Source organism: Ailuropoda melanoleuca, chromosome 4 (assembly GCF_002007445.2).
Source record: "Ailuropoda melanoleuca isolate Jingjing chromosome 4, ASM200744v2, whole genome shotgun sequence".
Classification (NCBI taxonomy): domain Eukaryota; kingdom Metazoa; phylum Chordata; class Mammalia; order Carnivora; family Ursidae; genus Ailuropoda; species Ailuropoda melanoleuca.
In genome coordinates this window covers 122,239,164-122,257,616 of record NC_048221.1, presented here as the reverse complement: position 1 = coordinate 122,257,616, position 18,453 = coordinate 122,239,164, and the positions used below count along the sequence as shown (strand labels likewise).

The 18,453-nt window shown below is 48.1% G+C and overlaps 1 protein-coding gene across 1 annotated transcript in view; it reads left to right on the top strand.

Annotated features, from left to right (window-relative positions):
- The first annotated feature begins 5,475 nt into the window (after window positions 1-5,475).
- The window catches only part of PLB1 (phospholipase B1), a 99,773-nt gene continuing 86,795 nt past the window's right edge, over window positions 5,476-18,453 (top strand). Inside the window, exons 1-8 of the mRNA XM_034657298.1 lie at window positions 5,476-5,487; window positions 6,603-6,675; window positions 7,784-7,842; window positions 10,838-10,878; window positions 11,466-11,509; window positions 14,397-14,487; window positions 14,823-14,874; window positions 16,624-16,707. Coding sequence (XP_034513189.1) covers window positions 5,476-5,487; window positions 6,603-6,675; window positions 7,784-7,842; window positions 10,838-10,878; window positions 11,466-11,509; window positions 14,397-14,487; window positions 14,823-14,874; window positions 16,624-16,707 — 456 coding nt within the window. The remainder of the gene's footprint in view (window positions 5,488-6,602; window positions 6,676-7,783; window positions 7,843-10,837; window positions 10,879-11,465; window positions 11,510-14,396; window positions 14,488-14,822; window positions 14,875-16,623; window positions 16,708-18,453) is intronic.

Here is an 18,453-nt window from a genome sequence, read left to right as displayed (position 1 = left end):
GTACCTAGGTAGAATTCTCTTTGTGTTTTCCCTACCTAAATGTTTTTGAGGGGTTTTGTTTTGTTTTGTTTTGTTTAGCTTCTTTGATCTGTGGCTCAATATTTTTCTTCAAATGTGGGAAGTTTTCAGCCATAATCTCTTCAAATCCCTTTCTGCCTCTTTCTCTGCTTCTTTTGGGACTCATTACCTATATGTTTATGTGTCTGGCAGTAGCCACAGATCTCTGAGGCTCTGTTTATTTTTCTTCAATCTTTTTTCTTCTGTACTTCTCAGAAATGTACCTTCGGACCCATTGATCTGTCTTAGGTTTACAAATGCTTTTTTCCTACCATATCGAGTCCGTGGCTGAGCCAATCCAGTAAATCTTTCGGTATTGTATTTTTCAGCTCTAGATTTCCTTTCTTTTAATAACTTCTTTAGTCTATATTTTTTCTTTAATTCCTTGAACATATGTACAATGGCTGCTTTGAAAACTTTGCCTGCAAAATCCAACATCTGGGCCCACTCAGAACTGATTTCCATTGACTGTTTTGTTTTTTTTTTTGCCTGAGTACAAGACTCACTTTTCAGTTTCACAGCATGTCTAGTAATTTTTGGCTGTAAATTGGACATATTTAATAAAATGTCAAAAGTCTGGATTCATTTGATTTTCCTGAGGGTTGTTGGGTTTTTAGTAACTTGCCTAGACTTAAACTGTGGGATTGGTCTCCTTCAAGGTGCATAGCCCCTGCTGTCTTTGATCAGGTTTTTATTTCTAATTTTTATCCCTTTAACCTGGCAATCTAGTAGCCCACCTGTGTCTGCACGCTTGAGTGATCAGTCAGTGACTCGGACAGAGGTCATGCTCAAACGCCTTGGATTTGTAAGGCTCTGTTTATTGGTCTGTGTGTAGGTTGGGAAGGAACACAGACAGTCAATCAATTCTCAAGTTTCTCTTCACTTAGGGTTCTTTCAGGTCTTTCTAGCACATACGTAGATTTCCCGCCAGCCAGGAGTAAGTGGGAGCAAGATACCAGGCTAACAGAGCTGTGGATGTTACCCATTTATTAGTCCACCACTTTTCACTGTCNGACAGAGACAGCCAGTGAGAGAGGGAACACAAGCAGGGGGAGTGGGAGAGGAAGAAGCAGGCTCCTAGCGGAGGAGCCTGATGTGGGGCTCGATCCCAGAACACTGGGATCACGCCCTGAGCCGAAGGCAGACACTTAATGACTGCGCCACCCAGGTGTCCTTGTTTTGTTTTTTTAAATCTCTCTTGGTTTCTGTTTACTTGATGTTGTTTCCTGGTAATTTTTTAAAATTGAAAGCCAAGCATTAGAAGTATAACTTCATGTTGTAGACGGTGCTATCTCCCTTCATAAGGACAGACAGGTAGGGGCAGATCACCTTAATCTAACCCGGAATAAAAATAATTCAAAGCCAACTTCCATCTATTTGGGTGATGGTCAATCTCAAGTTTATTCCTACTCAAAGGGTCTAGCTCTTTGAAGCACCAACTGAAACCTGGGACATTTACGAAGCCCCTCTTCCTTGATGAGCATTACATTTCAGTGTTTCTCTCTAGCTCCACAGAACTGCCCAAAGCTCTGTACTGCATGTTGGCCTCTTACCTACTGATGTCTCTTGTCCAAGATGTGGTAAATGTTTCTAGGGTAACACCAGCATCAAATGTTGGGCCCATACTCTTCACTTCCTTTCTCTTTGGCTTTTGACCTCTCAAGTTCTTGGGGCCTTTATGACTCCCAGTGGAGGGGCATGTATACACATGCGTACACACACGTGGAGTGTGGAAATGCATAATAGCATGTCTGCAGAGGATAAAACTAATGCCCAGAAGATTCCATAGTGGTTGCAGGACACGATGTAAGGATCCATCTGTTTCTTCAAAAACAGTCTCCTTTGAGGCCCTTTAAAACCTTTTAGATCTAGAGTTAGCAGATGGAAGCTCTCAATCCAGTCCTACTTCTTGAAGGAAAAATTTTAACTTCTGCCACTACAAAATGCTAATAATGACATCTTTCTGGACTGTTTTGATAATGAACAGCCCCTTTCATCAAAATGAACATATTTCAGTATATACTTTGTGCAGGTACCAGGTGAGACTTTCTGCTTCTATTATTTGATTTAAAGTTGTGTTTTTTTTTAAGAAGTTACAGAGTAATGAGTGTATTCACAGTCATAAAAATCTTTTTTAAAGGAAACTACTTTTTATGGCAGGGAACCAAAGGCTTTCTTTGGGGAGGGATTTGTGTGTGTGTGTGTGTGTCGCAAGCTTGGAGCCTGGAGGACTGGCACGTGTGTGGAATAGGACATTTCTCAAAGACCAGGGGATAGCTGGCTTTCAGCACCAGTGCTCCTTTACCTGGCAATCTGGAGGTATGTCCCAGGCTCCCATCTGGGGTTCCTGGGGCTAAAGGTTATTGCTGATCACCAGAGGTGCCATTTTCCTGTTAAACCTTCATGGTCTTTTTAGAGTAGCAGTGCAGATCAGGCACTGGTTGACAAATAACGGCCGATGGGATAAATCCAGCCTTATGTCTGTTTTTGTATGACCTGTGAGCTCAGAATGGATTTTTCATTTTTAGATTTCTTTAATGTGTTTGTCCACTTATTCCAACACCGTTTGTTGAAAAGACTATCTTTTCTCCATTGTACTGCCTTTGCTTCTTTGTAAAGAGCAGTTGACTTTATTTACATGGCTCTATTTCTGAACTCTCTATTCTCTCCCATGGATTTATTTGTCTGTTCTTCTGCCAATATCACATTGTAGCTTTATAGTAGGTCTTGAAGTTGGATCATGTCAGTTCTCTGACTTTTTTCTCCTTTGATATTCTGTTGGCTATTCTGGGTCTTTTGCCTTTTCCTATAAACTTTAAAATCAGTTCATTGAGGTACACCCGGGTGGCTCAGTTGGTTAAGTGTCTGCCTTCGGCTCAGGTCATGATCCCAGGGTCCTGGGATCGAGCCCCACATCAGGCTCCCTGCTCAGCGGGTAACCTGCTTCTCCCTCTGCCTGCTGCTTGCCCTGCTTGACCTTGCACACTCTCTCTCTGACAAATAAATAAATAAAATCTTTTTTAAAAAATCAGTTCACTGATAGCCACAAAGATTTTTAAAAAGGTAAATGGTTGGGAAAAATAGAAGGGTGTCTTATGACCTATGAAAATTATATGAAATTCAAATTTCAGTCTCCATAAAGTTAATTTGTTTACATCTTGTCTGTGGCTGTTTTCACACCATTCCAGAGCTGAGTAGTGACAGACAGTATGGTCTGCAAAACCTAAAATACAGACTATGTGGCCCTTTACAGAAAACGTTTGCCGACCCCTGATCTGAATCTTAGGCTGTGACTTATACTTAGCTTGTTGGCCATGAGTACAGCCTACAGAACCAGGCTGCCCATTTTCAAATCCTGCTATCAGCATTGCTAACTGTGTCACCTGTAAAATGTCACTTAATCTTTTTGAGCCTGTTTTATCTACAAAGTGGAGATAATGGCATTTATCTCACAGAGCTCTTATAAGGATTAGGTGAATTATTCCGTGTAAGGGTTTAGAAAGCCTGGCACATAGAACTGTTAGCTGTCGCATATACATGTTTAGCCTAGCTTAAAAAAAAAAATTACTGAAATAGTTTCACGTCTCTGACCTGCTAATTCAACAACTCCACTACTCCCAGAGCGACGATCCTCTTAAAATATATGTTAACACTCATCTCTTTGAATATCAGCATGATTCCCTGTTGCTCATAGAGGAGCCTGGCATTTGCAGCTCCAGAGCCCAGCTGCCCTCCTCTACCCTCCTCTACCTGTCTTCCACTCCCCTTCTCTCCAGTTACAGTCCTGCTCCAGCCTTTGCTAGCACTCCATGCTTAGCCACAGCTCTGTGCCTTCCCATCACGTGCCTCTTTCTGCCCAGAAAGCTTTCTTCTGGGAATTTAAAAGTTGCCGCTGAGATCTGGGGGCAAGTTATAGCCATCATTCCCGCTACAAGCTCCAGCTCCTGATCTCACAGCAGGCAGACCATGAAATACACTCTCACCGCTTGTGAAATTCCAGATAAATTCTTTTCAGGGTCAAAAACGAAAGCTGCAGAAGAGGGTGGAGGTAGAAAAGAAATCAAGCCCTCTCCCCAAGTCGGGCCCCTCCCTTTGGCACTGTCTAATGCCGTTTGGGAGTTCTCACGAGTATGCCCTGGCAAAGAGTGTGCGCCCTGGGCAGAGAACTGGGCAGGGTGAGGTCTGAGGACGCCAGGGACCGGGATGTCTGATTATGTATCAGTATCATAAATGTATCATGAAGCTATTAAAGTAAACGTCAAGATGTCATAGAGACATGAAAAATGCTTACAATACAGTATTAAGGGGCGCCTGCAGGATACAAGATTGTAACCACATTGATTACAGCTAAATGCACAGTGTGCCTGCCCCAGAGCCTAATGATAGGCCCGAGAGGGTGAACAAATCGCTTTTGGTTATTGGGGTAGTGGCACTGTGGGCGAATCGTTGTTGCTTTACTTAGAGTGCTGTTAATTGTACCACACCGTTCTTTTTGTGTATTTAGGATGTCTTATGGGAGAACTTATTGGCTTAGACACTTAAGATGAGTCTTTCATCAAATGTAAATTATATTTTTAAAAGGTAAAGAAAATGCAAATATTTTAAAAGACTGGCCCAAAGGAAGCTGGGATGAGGATGGTGTCTTTGCAGTTCCTCTCCTGCCTTTTCTTCCCCTCCCCCTCACACTCAGCAAGACCCCTCAAGACAGCTCCTGTCCAGCCATGATGTAGAGTCACCGCCGCTGGGAATCCCACAGTTAGCTCCTAAACTCGCATAACCCTTCAGACAATTCCAGAACGTCCTTTGCCTTCCCTGCTTTGCCCCAGATCCCCAAACAGCAGCAGGCATTTGTCCATTCCCTTCCTCAAGAGTTCTGCCCTTTGCCAAAGAACCAGTGTAGTTATCTGTGATCCCGTGCTAGATAACAACGTGATACAGGGTTATTACTGACCCCTCCAGATAACACTTTTGCTTTTCAACCTGGGGATTCTCCCTTCATAGGCTGCATTAATGGGAGCATGTGTCCCAGACAACAGAGGTGATAGTTGGAGGAGTGGATCTGGACTTTCCTAACACAAGGGACATTACTGAGCTGGGCACGTAGGTAGGGCTAGGAGGAGGGGCAGGAAAGAGGCAAATCTGGGTCAGTGTTAATTCTAGCTAAGTAATCTGAGCTATATTTGCTTTCTTTTAGGACCCACCCAGGCCTACCCACCTACACCCATCCAGGCCTACACATTGGAAGAGCAACTATCACCAGAGGTGAGGGCTGTGTCCTGTTGGGAGAAGCTGGGGGGCGTGGGGTTGATTTTAGTGGGTGCATCCGATTCTTGATGCACATTGGCAGGTCCCTCCCTGAAGGCTGGGGGGACTGGGCTGGATGAGCGGCGCCTCCCAGGGGCAGTCGGGCAGCCCGGCATGGCAGAGGTGGTACAACTGTAGCTCCTGGAATTTGGGGCTCATCACCCCTGCGGACTAAGCTGGTGGTTCCCAGAAATGGCCAGAAAGAGTTATAAATGGGCTTGTTATCTGTGTGAACTTTGAAGCAGATGCTGTGAATTATCTGAAGGCATGTGGGCAAGGTCTTCCCAGAACATCCACAAGATAAGAGTTGAGAATAAATTCTTTATCTCTTAACGAAATTAGTAATTCAAGAGAAATTAACTTGTGACAGCGAGATGTGGTCAAGCACCTTACGTACTGCCTGTTTTCCCCTGTTGGGCTATCTCCCCTTTCTTCTCTTGATTCTGGGGAGAAAACCGCATCTCCCTTCGCAAAGCCTTCCGTACGATTCACAGAAGCAGAGGCTGCTCTGGGCTCGGGTGGGGATCTGCGGAGGCCCGGGTGGTCCTGAGGACCTGAGTACCGGCACCCGGTCCCTCCTCTGCTCTCAGCATCTCCTCTGGGCTTAGGACACACCCGTGTGGTGGGGACTTGAGAGTTGCCATTTTCCAGTTTACTGTTTCCAGCAGCAAATAAACATAATGCCTCCTATACCTGCTTTTGTGTAGATAATCAAATTAAAAGAGGAAAAGTAGATAACATAAAAAAAATACATGATAGCAAAGAATGGATTTTTTTAACTTTCTAGTCTCTATATACTGGGTCTCTTAATTATTTTTTATTGTGAAAATACACATAACATAAAATTTACCATTTTTGCTATTTCCGAGTGTACAGTTCAATGGCATTAAGACAATCACATTGCTGTGCAACTATCTCCACTCTCTGTTTCCGGATCTTTTTCATCATCCCAAGAATTGATTTTTATTCTTTCTTTTCTCTTTCCTGCCTGCCCCCCGCCTCACCCCAACTGTTCTGAGGCATCCTTAACTGCCACTTGCTAAGATCATTGTCAATAGACACATGTCCCCTTTTACTAGGTGAACGGCGTATGGGGTTAGATGAACGTGACTATGGGTAATTGTAGTTGCTTCTGGAATTTGAGCCTAGAGAGAACAAGTACATGGTCTAAGTACACCGAGATTGCAGGACCTGCAATATTTCTCTACAAGGCAGTTGATGTTTCTGATGTTTCGTTTCAGTTGCAGACCCTGAAGAATTTTCAATTCCCATGCAACTCAGAGAAGTCAGGATCCAGTGAGCCTCCGAAGTCAGGTATGTGGCCCTGAGCCAGGAGCTTGGAAGGCTGGCATCTTCTCCCTGGTGAGGCCAACAGAGGCTCTGACCCTACTCCTCTTGCATCCTTTGGCCATTCAGGCCTCTTCTCCAGCCCCCGTCCTTCACACCGCCTCCTCTCCCCTCAGCCATTTCTGTAGAGGGCCACCAGAGATCAAACCAACATGGCCACACAGGTGAGGCTGACCTCCAGGAGCTCGCCTCCAGGGGTGTGGACGGTGCCACAGGAGCTGTGGGTTGGAGCTTGGTCATTCGCCTGCCCTAGTGGATGTAAGCTGCAGTGGCTGCTGTAGACATTTTTCTCCTATAACAGGCTAGATTTGTCTAACACCTGGATGGTATGAGCGTTGCTCTGGAGGTGGCTGTCTTCTCTGGCTTTATCCTATGAAATGGCTGCATTAGAGGCCATGTTTAATGGTTTTGCTTGTGTTTGCGTTACCATAACATATCAGAGTTTCCAGTGAAGCATGCTATTCTTACTCTTCCGTTGTCTAAGGAGTGTAGCTAGAAAAAGAAATCGATATGCCTCTTAGGAAATGGTGTCTTTGGGAGGTTTACTTTTAACGGCCCTGTAACACAATCAGGAGGTCAGTGGTTTCTAGGGAGACTTAATCCTAAAAATACCTGTGGCCCAGGTGGGTCATGGAGGCTTCCTGGTATACCATTTGCATATAGCTTGCGTCTGGTGTTTATGTGTGTTCACAGACTTTGAGTGCTGTTCCTGGACACTCTTCAAGCTAGCATCCCTTCTGTACCCTGGTGGTTTGCATTTTAACTTGTTACCCTTTACTCTTTGATGAGGGCCCAGAAATGCAGAGCCGAGGGATAGAGGGAAGCAAGAGGCAGAAAGAAGGCCAGGTAGGAGGGAAAAGGAGGGCCACGAGTGACCTTCCATGGGATGCCTGTGGCTTGCAGAGAAGAGTGAGCCTCTTTCCAGTGGGGTTCCTGTGGGTCCCAGTGACGTCCTGGTCTTCAGCTTTCTACCTCAGGCTGGCGGGTGTGGATCTGCCCCTTCCATTTGGCATCTTTGGCTCATATCTTGGGGAAGGTAGATCTGACCTTCTTAAATGGGTTCTTGTCTTTGCAGTCCACTCTGTGAGACCTTCTGATATTAAATTTGTGGCAGCCATGGGCAATGTGGAAACTGTGAGTATTTCAAGGTGACGGAGGTGGGAGTCAGGGTTTGGGACCAGGAGCCTCAGAATGAACTCCTGGTACCAGGAAGATGTTTCGTTTTGGGAGAGAAGAACATTCTCTGACTTGGGGACATTCTAAAATCTAGAGGGTCTGTGTCCTCTCTCTCTTTTTTTTTTTAATCAAATGAATGCCTCCCTTTACATTAGGATGAGGACACTTTCAGAGGTTCTCATTAATAAATTAAATCAATTGATAATTTAAGTCAAAGATAACACAGAATTTTAAAAATCGTTTCTTAAACTTTATTTATGAGATAAAGAAAAAACGTCCTTACGTGCTTGGTAAATTTTTTAAAAATCTACCCAGCTTTGCTAATAGATTTTAAGTGGTATATTTTATATGGTTGGGTAAAGGAGAAAGAAAGCAAGGAGAGAGGTGGAAAGAATGAGGAGAGAGGGATAAGCAGAAAGAGAGGGTCTGGAGAGAAGGGGGTTGGAGAGCAGTGCGGAATGCCAATGTGATTCCCTAGTCAGCACTGGCTTCCCGCAGCCCCGCCTGGCCTGGTCACAGGAGGGGTCCTGCTCCCAGGGCCAGCAGCCCCCGCTGAACAGAACCCCCATCAGGCCAGCATTCTCTGCTCTGCCTGCTGCACCCCTGCACCAGAACCGAGACATCCCCCCATCCTCCATCCCCTTCCATGTAGTCCTCCCTCCTTCACCTACCAAGGCTCCTTCCCAGCGGCCCTCCCCTGTCCCTGCGGCAGGCTGTCTTTGCTGCAACCTCCACCCTCTGCCCCCTCCCCAGGCACCGTGCCAGCTCTCCAGAAAGAACCAGACTTGGCATTAGCAAACAGACCAGGGGCCGGTGGGATCTGGCAGCAGGACCTCCCACCCTGGTCTGCCCTCTTGGTGCGGCTGTGCCTGTAATGATATGTTGAGGGGGGCGAAGGTGGAGGTCTCCTAGAGGGAGAGATGTGGAAGGGCAGGTAAAGGAGAAAAGAGGCTTCATGTCATGGAGAGCACCAGGCGTTTGCTGGGCCCACATGCCCGGGACATAGGTGACCCTAGCTGGAGGACTGGAGCACACTCCCATCTGGGTGGGGAAATTCACTGGAGGGAGGGCAGGTCAGGCCAGGCTTCTAAAGTTCCAGCCATCCACCCTTGGGGACTTCCCTTCCTCGGTGGCAGCTCAGCTCCAAAGGAGCTCTGTGGCTCATGAATTATGCAGACCCCAGGGCTCCTGCCTGTCACTCTGCTCCCTTTCTCCTCCTGTGCACTGGCCTGGCACCCCATCCCAGATCATTACCCTCACACGACGGGCACCCCAGCCTCCAGGGTAAGACCTGAGAGTGCGGGTCCGAGGAGGCAGCCTTCCTAGGTGCCCAGAGCCCACGCTGGTGAACTTAGCCTGGTTTATAGAAAATATCAGGCCTGGGAAAAATCATGGAAAGCAGTGAATTTAGCAAGAAAAGAGTTCATGATGCTGGTACTTTTTTTTTTTCTCGAGTTCCTGGAGCTTTCTGTCACCAAGGCACAATCTTCCTTACCTGTGCCTGGGGCACGTGTTTGTTGAATTGCTCCGGACAACCTTTTCCTCGCTGAACGTTAAAGATCAGATTTGCAAATGCTTGTAAAAATTATTTGCAAGCTAACATACGTGATATGTGTTCAGTATAAGAAAAAAAATCAAAACACATTACATAAAATAAAAAATTGAAAATTTCATTTGATCACCTATTCTCAAGACAGACACACACAAATATATAGGGTGAGAGAAAGTAACCAAAACACAGATAAAACTATCACCGCCCTCCCCACTTTGTTCCTCTTGTTCTCTCCCTTTCCTTCCCCTCAGCAGCCCCAACAGGCTTGTTCGAGGCAAGAGCTCTGCTATCATTCAGATCCCCTTCAGCTGGGCACAGGCCGTCCACTTTGCCTCAGCCCCGGAGCCACCTTCCCTCCTGACCTCACCTGCCTGCCATCCTAGGTTATGATTCCTGACTAGCACTGCAGTGTGATTTTTGCGTAACTTGCTGCCTTTCCCTGGAAATTTTGCCTTTCAAACTCCTTATTGAGGACCAAAAGTCCCACCTACAGGAAGGTTGCGGTCAGCCTGCCCTCCCAAGAAGGCTCCAGAGAGGTGACCCAGTTTTATAGATTGGTTGTCATTCGAGCTGGGTGGTTAAAGACAGGCTCTTTAAAGAGAAATAGCAGCAGACTGGGTGTAGGCAGTGTGGGTACAACTGTCACCTGCCACCACCACACCGGGAGACACTGTCTTCAAGGAATTTTGAGAGAGAAAATTTGTGTCAGAACCTGTGAAAATACTACTACTGCCAATAGCAAATCCTTACCTAGTATTTTCTATATACTGGGCACAATTTCAAAGTTCCCTAGGACCCTGAAGAGGACACAATTCCCAGGTGGGGTACCACGGTCCCACCTCAGTCCTCCAGCCAGGGAACGTCTTTGGCAGACCGCGTCCTGGGTTGTCCAGCATTTTACCGAGAGGAAAATCGGAAACTTACTTTGTTCATTTAAATGATATTTAGCCAACAAATATTTACTCAATACTTTGGGTGTGTCAGACGCTGTCCTAGGTCCAAGGAATACAGTCCAGAACAAAATGGACAAACTCCTGCCCTCGTGCCACTTCCATTTGAGTCAGGGGAGAGAGGCAATAAATCAAATTTTAGATTCGAGTAGTTGCACAATAAAACAATCCCTTGTCTGTGGAGAGGTTAACGGTCTACACAGCCGCCTTTAAATCTAAGCTCTCCTGTCCCTGTCTTGGGTTCCGAGGAAAACATTCACACCTTCGGTTTCTCTGAGTTCTGACCCCCATGGAAGAAGCCTGACATTCGTGAGCAGACTCGGTCGTTCTCTGGATCCACGGGTCCCCTTTTGTTGGTGGGAGGGGGTGTCTGACAGGCAGCTGGCCTCTCCCGAGGACAGGCTTTGCCGCCTTCCCTAGCTGGGTTGTTCACACCTCCTATCTTTTCCAGCTTCCAGACTCAGGGACCGTCGACCCGGAGAAGCAAAAATGGTAACTGCCCTGGCTCCACAGAGCCCTCGAGCTGAGAGGAGCCTTGCATAGATCTGCTCTCAGCTCTTGGCTTCACTGATGGGGGAAACCCAAGGGTCGGGAGGGGGGGAATGGTTTGCTCCAGGCGCCCTCTGGAGCAGGTGGCCGAACAAGGACAAGAACCCAGCCTCCTGCCTCCCAGTCCAGCACTCCTGTACCCACAGAGGCCCCTGGGTCCCCTGGGTGACTAGGGAGGAAACGTGGGAAGGGCTGAATACTCAGTTCTTGCTTCCCACCACCTGTCTCCTTGCTGTGCTCTGGGGGAGGCAGGCGCTGTTGGACCAGGGTCTGTCTCCTTCTACACGGGGTGGGGGGGCTGCATCCTCTTCCAGCTTCCACAAGGCCCAGACTAGAGGGGGGTCCAACAAAGCTGTTCACCCCTTTTTGGTGGCTCTATAGCCATCTGCAGTGTGTCCCTAGCTCCAGAAAGGATAAATCCAGAACCAGAGCAACCCTGAGCCTCAGCTTGGTATGAATGGGACCATCCCGGTTAAGGGAAAAGGTTGGCAAATGCAGTCTGATGCTTGCGTGTTTGCTTCTACTTGTAGGACTGACCAAAGGCCAGAGCGGGTGTGCATGGAAGTAGTGACAGGTAAGTCCTGTGTCTTCATGGCCCGATTCCAGATGGTCCCTATCCCGCCCAACACAGCAGCATTTCTGTTATCGAAGAGAGTGTGCCCTAGTGGCCACTCCCTCGTGGAGCCTGAGGGGACACAGGGAGGCATTCTGAGAGGACAGATAAGGAGCCAGGATATGACAAGCCACATGCCCTAAAAGGTGGGGGCAGGGGTGAGAAATGAGTCCGAGGGTCTCTGAGCAAAGAGAAGCCAGGAGGCATTAGGTTAAAGGCCCCAAGGGAGATATCAGGGGCAGCAGAGTCCTCAAGGTCCTTCTCCCCCAGGACCGCAGCGCTGGACAGGTAGCACTTCCTTGGGGAAAACTGTCCACCATTCTCACTCCCCTCTCCCCGCACCAAGAAGATCCAGGGCTTGTTTTCAGCCCATTTCATTTTGCAATAACTCCCTTACTTGTAAAATAAATATGTCAGTTGGGTTCAGGACAATGAAAAGAAGAAAATAAACATTAACCGCAGTCTTGCTACCCAGAAATGATCATTATTAACATGTTGGCCTTTTTACATATGCACGTGCTTATGAATGTGCCATTGGTGGCCCGGTTGTTTTCATTTACTCTCCGGGTCCCTTACGACTTTATTAAGTCATTCGGAAGTGCCCAAGTCCCTCATGCCAGCTGAATTAGCCTCACAGGCTGTTAGTCACCTAGCTTGCTGCTCAAGAGCCAAGAACAAGGAACCCACCTTTCACTTCCTAATTAGAGCAGAAAACCTCTGGAGCTGACACCCCAGCGGGCACAATGACAAGTAAGGTAGATTGTGCCCTGTCAATCCAGCCGGCGAGTTTCTCCAAGAGCCTGGGAATTATCAGGTGTTCTGGAATAAGATACTGCCCATCCTTTCAGCCCTCACCATCCAGCAGGGAAGGTTGAGGCCAGGTGTCCAGCCCTCCAGGATCTGATTGACAGGTGAAGGGATATTAGGGGGCCCAAGTGGCGGGGGAGTTCCCTTGCAGAAGATCAAAGCATTCCAAAAGAGTTGGCCCCCACTGACTTAGAGACCGTCACAGCTCTGCCTCAGTTTGGCCCTATTTACCTTTACATGGTAGGAAAAAAGATGCCGTGGCATATTTGGGGGTTTGGAAGATGGGATGTAGTTTAGACTCTGAAGCACGAATCCAGCTGTTGCTGCTTGCCTGATGTCTCAACTTGCCGCCACCATTTGGTCCCTCACCCACGTGCTCCCAAGTCCCAACTGCCCCTCTTCAGCAGAGAGTGACCAGGAGTCCCACCAGCCAGAGCTGCCACAGAAGGCAGGGCAGTGAGGGCGGGTTTCGCACCTGAATGTCCCCAGAGGCAGAACTCCCACGTAGCTGCCGGTGCATCCAGCCCACCTCCCGCACGGGGAAAGTGGGGGGTGTGGAGGGCCAGACCCGGGAACTCAGCGGGGGGGCCGAGCCAACAGAGGAAAGTCGGCCGAGGGGAAGAAGCTCCAGGGACACCCAGGCCAGTGCGGTGTTACTTTGGGCTTGGCCCCCAACTTCCTGTGGCTCAGCCCACCTGTCCTTCCATCCCAGAACCTCCGAGCTCTTCAAATCTAGCCATGCCCTCGCCCACCGTGGCCTTTTTGCAGATGGGAAAACTGAGTCTCGGGGAGGTACACAAGACTTTCCCAAGGTTACACGATCAGTATGTGGCAGCGTCCCTTTGAACGCAGGCACCCACAGCCTGTGCCTTCTGTTGTGACCCCACTGGAAACCAAGAGAGGGGTAGCAAGGACAGACGAGGCTCACGGCAGACCTAAAACAAAATGACAGGAAGGTGTGTGTGAAAAGCTGCACGGTCACATCTGATCACAAAGGAGTAACACAGTGCCAATACTTCTACTCTGGAAAGCAGTTCTCTTTCAGAGACCTAGCGCCGGGTATCGTGTTTTGTCATTTGCTCTCACAGACCCTCCTGCCGTGAGGGAGGGAAAGTGCCTCCATCCCCCGGCCGTCCACTCGCACGCACACTCACACACAGGTGCACACACTGTCCCTGTCGTCTACAGCTGGCCTCCGAGCTTCCTGTTTTCTCCCCACATGTGGGAAGGAGCTCCTCCTCCAAGTTGTCAGGACTTAGAAAAGGAAGCTTATTAGTTGGGGTTGAGGATGAAGCCCGAGTCACACATGACTCACATGGCTGCCCAGGTGGACAAAGCCAAGAGACTGGTCTCCTGACTTCCCAGCCAGCTCTGCCACCGCCGCCCTGTCTGCTGCCTGCACTGTGCCAGCCGCATTCTGCTCCTACAAAGCCCCAGGCGCTTCTGCATGGGGGCAACAGGAAAGGAGGCCTGGGGTGGGGGGTGCATCTTCTTCCCATGACACTCTCCCGGCTCTGCCCTCTCCTCTCTCGGGAGCAAGACACAACTTAACTGTTCCTGACAGTGCTATTTTTAGCGGTCCTCTGGCTGTCAGCTCTGGGATGTGTGTTCCCTGGAGCTTTCCCGCCCTGCTGTCACTCTCAGGAGGAGGAAGGGGGGCTGGGAGGCAGCCTTCCCTGGGTCCCATCCCAGCACACTTTCCCTAACGAGTCGATGGCGCACGACAGTGAAAACCTTGGTGTTTGAAAGCTCTGGTTCAAATCTCGGCAGCTTCAGTTTACCGTGAGACCTTGAGTAGCTTGCTTAGCTTCTCCCAGACTCCGTTTCCCCTTCACGCATGTTAGGCACTTAGCACTGATGCTAGCTTTTAGCTCCATTTGCTTCCAGGGGCCCACTCGGAGGCTGACTTTGCGGCTGATGGTTGAGAAGGGCGTGCTTTGGAATAGCGACGGCCACCCTGGCGGCTCAGCCCGTGGGGGTCGGACTTTACGGGTCCCCTCCAGCCGGCAGGGCCACAGCCTCAAAGCAGCTCTCTCTTTAGCCCTTTCAGACATCATCAGATATTTCAACCCCTCTGTTCTGAGGCCCCTGTGCGTCCCTGGGAAGAGAGCGGTACCCCACACTGGTGTTGAGTAAGTCCCGTTTCTGGCATTCCCTGGGGCTGCGTCCTCCTGCCTGTCTTGGGCACCTGGGTGGGTTGCGGGGTGGGTGTGGGCAGAGTCAAAGAGGCTTAGAAAGAAAGGTCTGTATTGAATCAAAGTCAGAATGTGTCTCCTGCATGGACTACAGTCTGCCTGATGGGCTTTGTTTTAAAAATCAGGTCAGTGTCTGCCTTGCGGAAGCCAGGGGCGAGAGTGTGGCCTCAGGCTCTGAGACGGGCACCTGCGCTGGGGCCAGGGGCATGCTTCCGGCCCTCAGCGAAGTTCTCGCCAACTGATTTTTCTCTCTGCCCCCTCCCTCTGTGCAGAGACTGGCAGGCGCAGGCCGAAGAACTGGTGAGGAGCATGAAGGAGGACCAGGTGAGGATTCATGTCACGGAGGCTGGGGCTGCCCATGTCTGCTTGAGGTGATCAGGCCAAATGCACAGAGGGGGGAGGGTGGCCCTGCTGCCACCATGCCCTGAACCCAGCAAGCGGTGCAGCCGGGACCCTCCAAAGATGCCCTTCCTGGGGCCAGTCTCTGGAGTCCACTAAAACACAGGGCCAGTCCTTATGTTCACAGCATAGGGCTACCCAACATCAGTGGATAAAAATGACTTCATACTTAGGGAGATAGTTGAGAGCTTGGGTTCTAGGGGGAGATGGGTTGAGTGAGAATCCTGAATTCTTGGCCTATTAGCTGTGTGATGTTGGGTAAGACACTTAGCCTCACTAAGCCTCAGTTTCCCCATTATGAAATGGGCATAATAAAAGAGCCTGCAGCACAGGCTTAGGGAGGATTCAATGGGGGTGTCAGATGTGCCCGGCACAGACTCATGCTCAGTGAAAGCCTGTAGTTGTCAATGTCATTGGGGGTGATGATTGCTGTTATTACCATATTCGCTTTTGTTCTTGGGTGGAAGTCATGTGACATATAGGCTGGGGTCTCGGTGCCTGCAAACCTAGCAGTTCAGACACTCTTTACTGGGTAGCTTATATGAGTTTGCAACAAGCATCCTCTGATCTTTTGTGCCCTCCTTATGGGCAAGTACCAAATCAAGGCAAGCCTGGCTCCCCAGCTGGCAGTCTCCGGGGCCCTGAGCCTGGACCCCTGGAACCAGGGGACGATGCCGTCTCAGCCAGCTGTGCATTCATTACAGAGTTCGGGGGTTAAAGCTAGGTCCTTCCAGGCTCTACAGGAACAGTGACAGGTGGAGGAGCTATGCTGCTTCTACCAGGAGAATTCCAGAATTTCTGGAGTAGTCATAACCTTCTGGAAAATGGTTAGGAGGTCCTGAAGCCAATCCCATAATTTTACAGATGAAGAAACTGAAGTCCCAAGAAGTCCTGGGACCTGCCCAAGTCCATACAGCTAGTTAGAGCTAGAAATCTAAAGTGCCGCAGCCACAGTCCAGGGTTCATCGAGTGCGCTGTGCTGCCTCTTAAAACACAAAATGAAGGTTTATCGTTTTGTTCTGCAATTAATACGTGGTCATTAGAGAAAAATCAGAAAACACAGATAAACAAAAGGAATATTAAAACCATCCTTCAACTTGAGACTCAGAGATCATTACTGTTAACAACTTGGTGTATATTCCCTTCCATGTTTTTTCTAAGCACATATATCTGTATATGTTTTATTAAACAAGCATGTTACTAGATGTATATACTTTCTATAACCTGCTTTTTTCCATGTAATATTTCCCATGACAATAATTACATTTTCCAGCATCCTTTTAATGGCTACATCTTATGAGTGTTCTGCAATTTACACAACAGTCCCCTATTTTAAACATTTATGTTGTTTCCAATTTTTCACGCTTATAAACAAGACTTCATCCTTGCAACTAAATCTCTCATGTATCCTAGTTTCCTTAAAATACATGTTGGGAAATGGAATTATTAGATCAAGGGGTATGCCCTTAAAAATAGTTTTTGATACATTTTGCCAAATTGCCTTCTAGTACAATTATACAACTTTAGATTCCTATCATGTACTTCTTTTGAAAAAAAATCATAAATATGATTTCATGAGCGTGGGTCATAAAATCGAACAACTTGAAAACAGTTCTTTTGATGCCAGGTCTCACCACTCTCTCTTTTTACGCTCTTGCCCTTTTTTTTTTTCAGGAACTTGACTTTCAAAATGACTGGAAGCTCATCAATGTGTTTTTCAACTCAAGCCAGGATTACGTCTGTCCCTCCGCCCAACAGGTAAACCGCAGGCTGGGAGGCAGAGGGTTGCGGGTGCGGGGATGAGGGCAGTGGGAATGACCCTCAGCCCAGCTGGTCTACACCTCTCAGGCTAGTAGCTATTTCAGAACTTGGGCAAACAGATAGATAATTAACGGGTGTCGATAACAAAGGGCTCAAGGAGCCGTGTACAGGAGGGGTGTTTTTAACATACCGTCCTTCATATCAGGAAAAGGAAATTGAGGTGTAGAGAGGCTGAGTCAATGATCATTTTGTGACTAAGGAAAATCAGCTTCCTAATTAAAGATCATTTGCATCTTGTGGCTCTGATTGTGCTTAAGCACTGAATTTGGGAAATAAAGCGGGATATGTGTGCTCTTATCACCTGTTGGCCCATGGCCTCTCATGATAAGGGGGAGCTAGTTCATGTAGATAGATGGTAACGTCCGGCCTCTTTGGCGTTCCTGGGAGCAGGACAAGAAACGTGTGGCTGTGCTTTTTATTTATGTAGGTGACTGTCTGATTTAAGTCTTTGTTGGAGGTGGGTCCCGGTTAGGATCAGTGGAAAGTACAAGGGGTGGCTTAGATACCCAGGCTACAGTGACATAAATGGCGCACAGACTCTTCTTCTGGAACTGAAGCCTTAGGCACGTAAGCCCCTTGCAGCAGACCAACTACCTGCCCACTGTGCATTCAGCCACCACCCAGGGCTGCCACCAGACCATGGCATGGGCATGCGTGGGGTTTCTTGAGGTGCTGTCCTTTTTCCTGTGGCCCTTTCCCATAACACATGCTCTTGCCTTCCTCCAAATGTCCCATGCTCCCACTGACTCCTAGCACCATCAACTCCCTCCCCTTCTTCCATTACTGATGTTGGGCCCTGGGAGAATGTTGATGGAGGCCCACCTTCCCTGACCAGCTTTCGTGGAACCATATTCCTGCAGATCTCCTGGGTTTGTAGCACATAGATCTTTAAGGCTTATTTTTCTACTTTACTCCCTGTTTTCTCCAGCACCAAGAGAAATTTCTGTGCCCGTTTATTCTCTGCTCTGGTCATTATACACACCAACATTTATTCACGAATTTATGCATTCATGCATTGAAGTGCTCAAACGAGCATCTAGGCATTGTTGCATTCCTCTGCATATCCACTCATCCATCCATCCATCCACCTGTCCATCCATTCATCCATCCATAAGTTACCTTGTCAGATCCACCCTCTCTTCTTACATGCAGGCATGTGCTATTGTATTTATAACGAGTTTGTCTGTGTCAGCATTGTTTTGATTTTTTTTTAATGTTTGAATGCATTCATTGATGCTTACACTCATTCGTGATTCCTTAAAGATAAATACACATTACTTGCATTCAAGCATTCCTATGTGGATTCTTGTCCCTTCATGTGTGTATGCCTTTAAGCGTCCTTGCCTTCACAGCGCATTTCTGTGTGTACATATCCATTACGCATGATTCATTTTTATTTTTAGTTGGACAAACAATGCACGAATACTTTTGCCTTTAAAAAAAACTGAAACATTAGAGTCAAAGCTAAAATATCCTTTTGCCCCCACCTTGACTAAGGGGTTTCTACAGCAGGGCTTGTTCTCGGGGTCAAACCACGCAGGGATCCCCCGGGGTCCCTAGGGAAGACAGATGCCCTGAATGTGGTAAAGATGGGCAGCAAGGAACTTTTTAGACAGAGTTCCCAAGACTCCTCAGAAGGGAAAGTGCGATGCTGAATGTCATGCTTGAGGAGAGGCTCGCTTA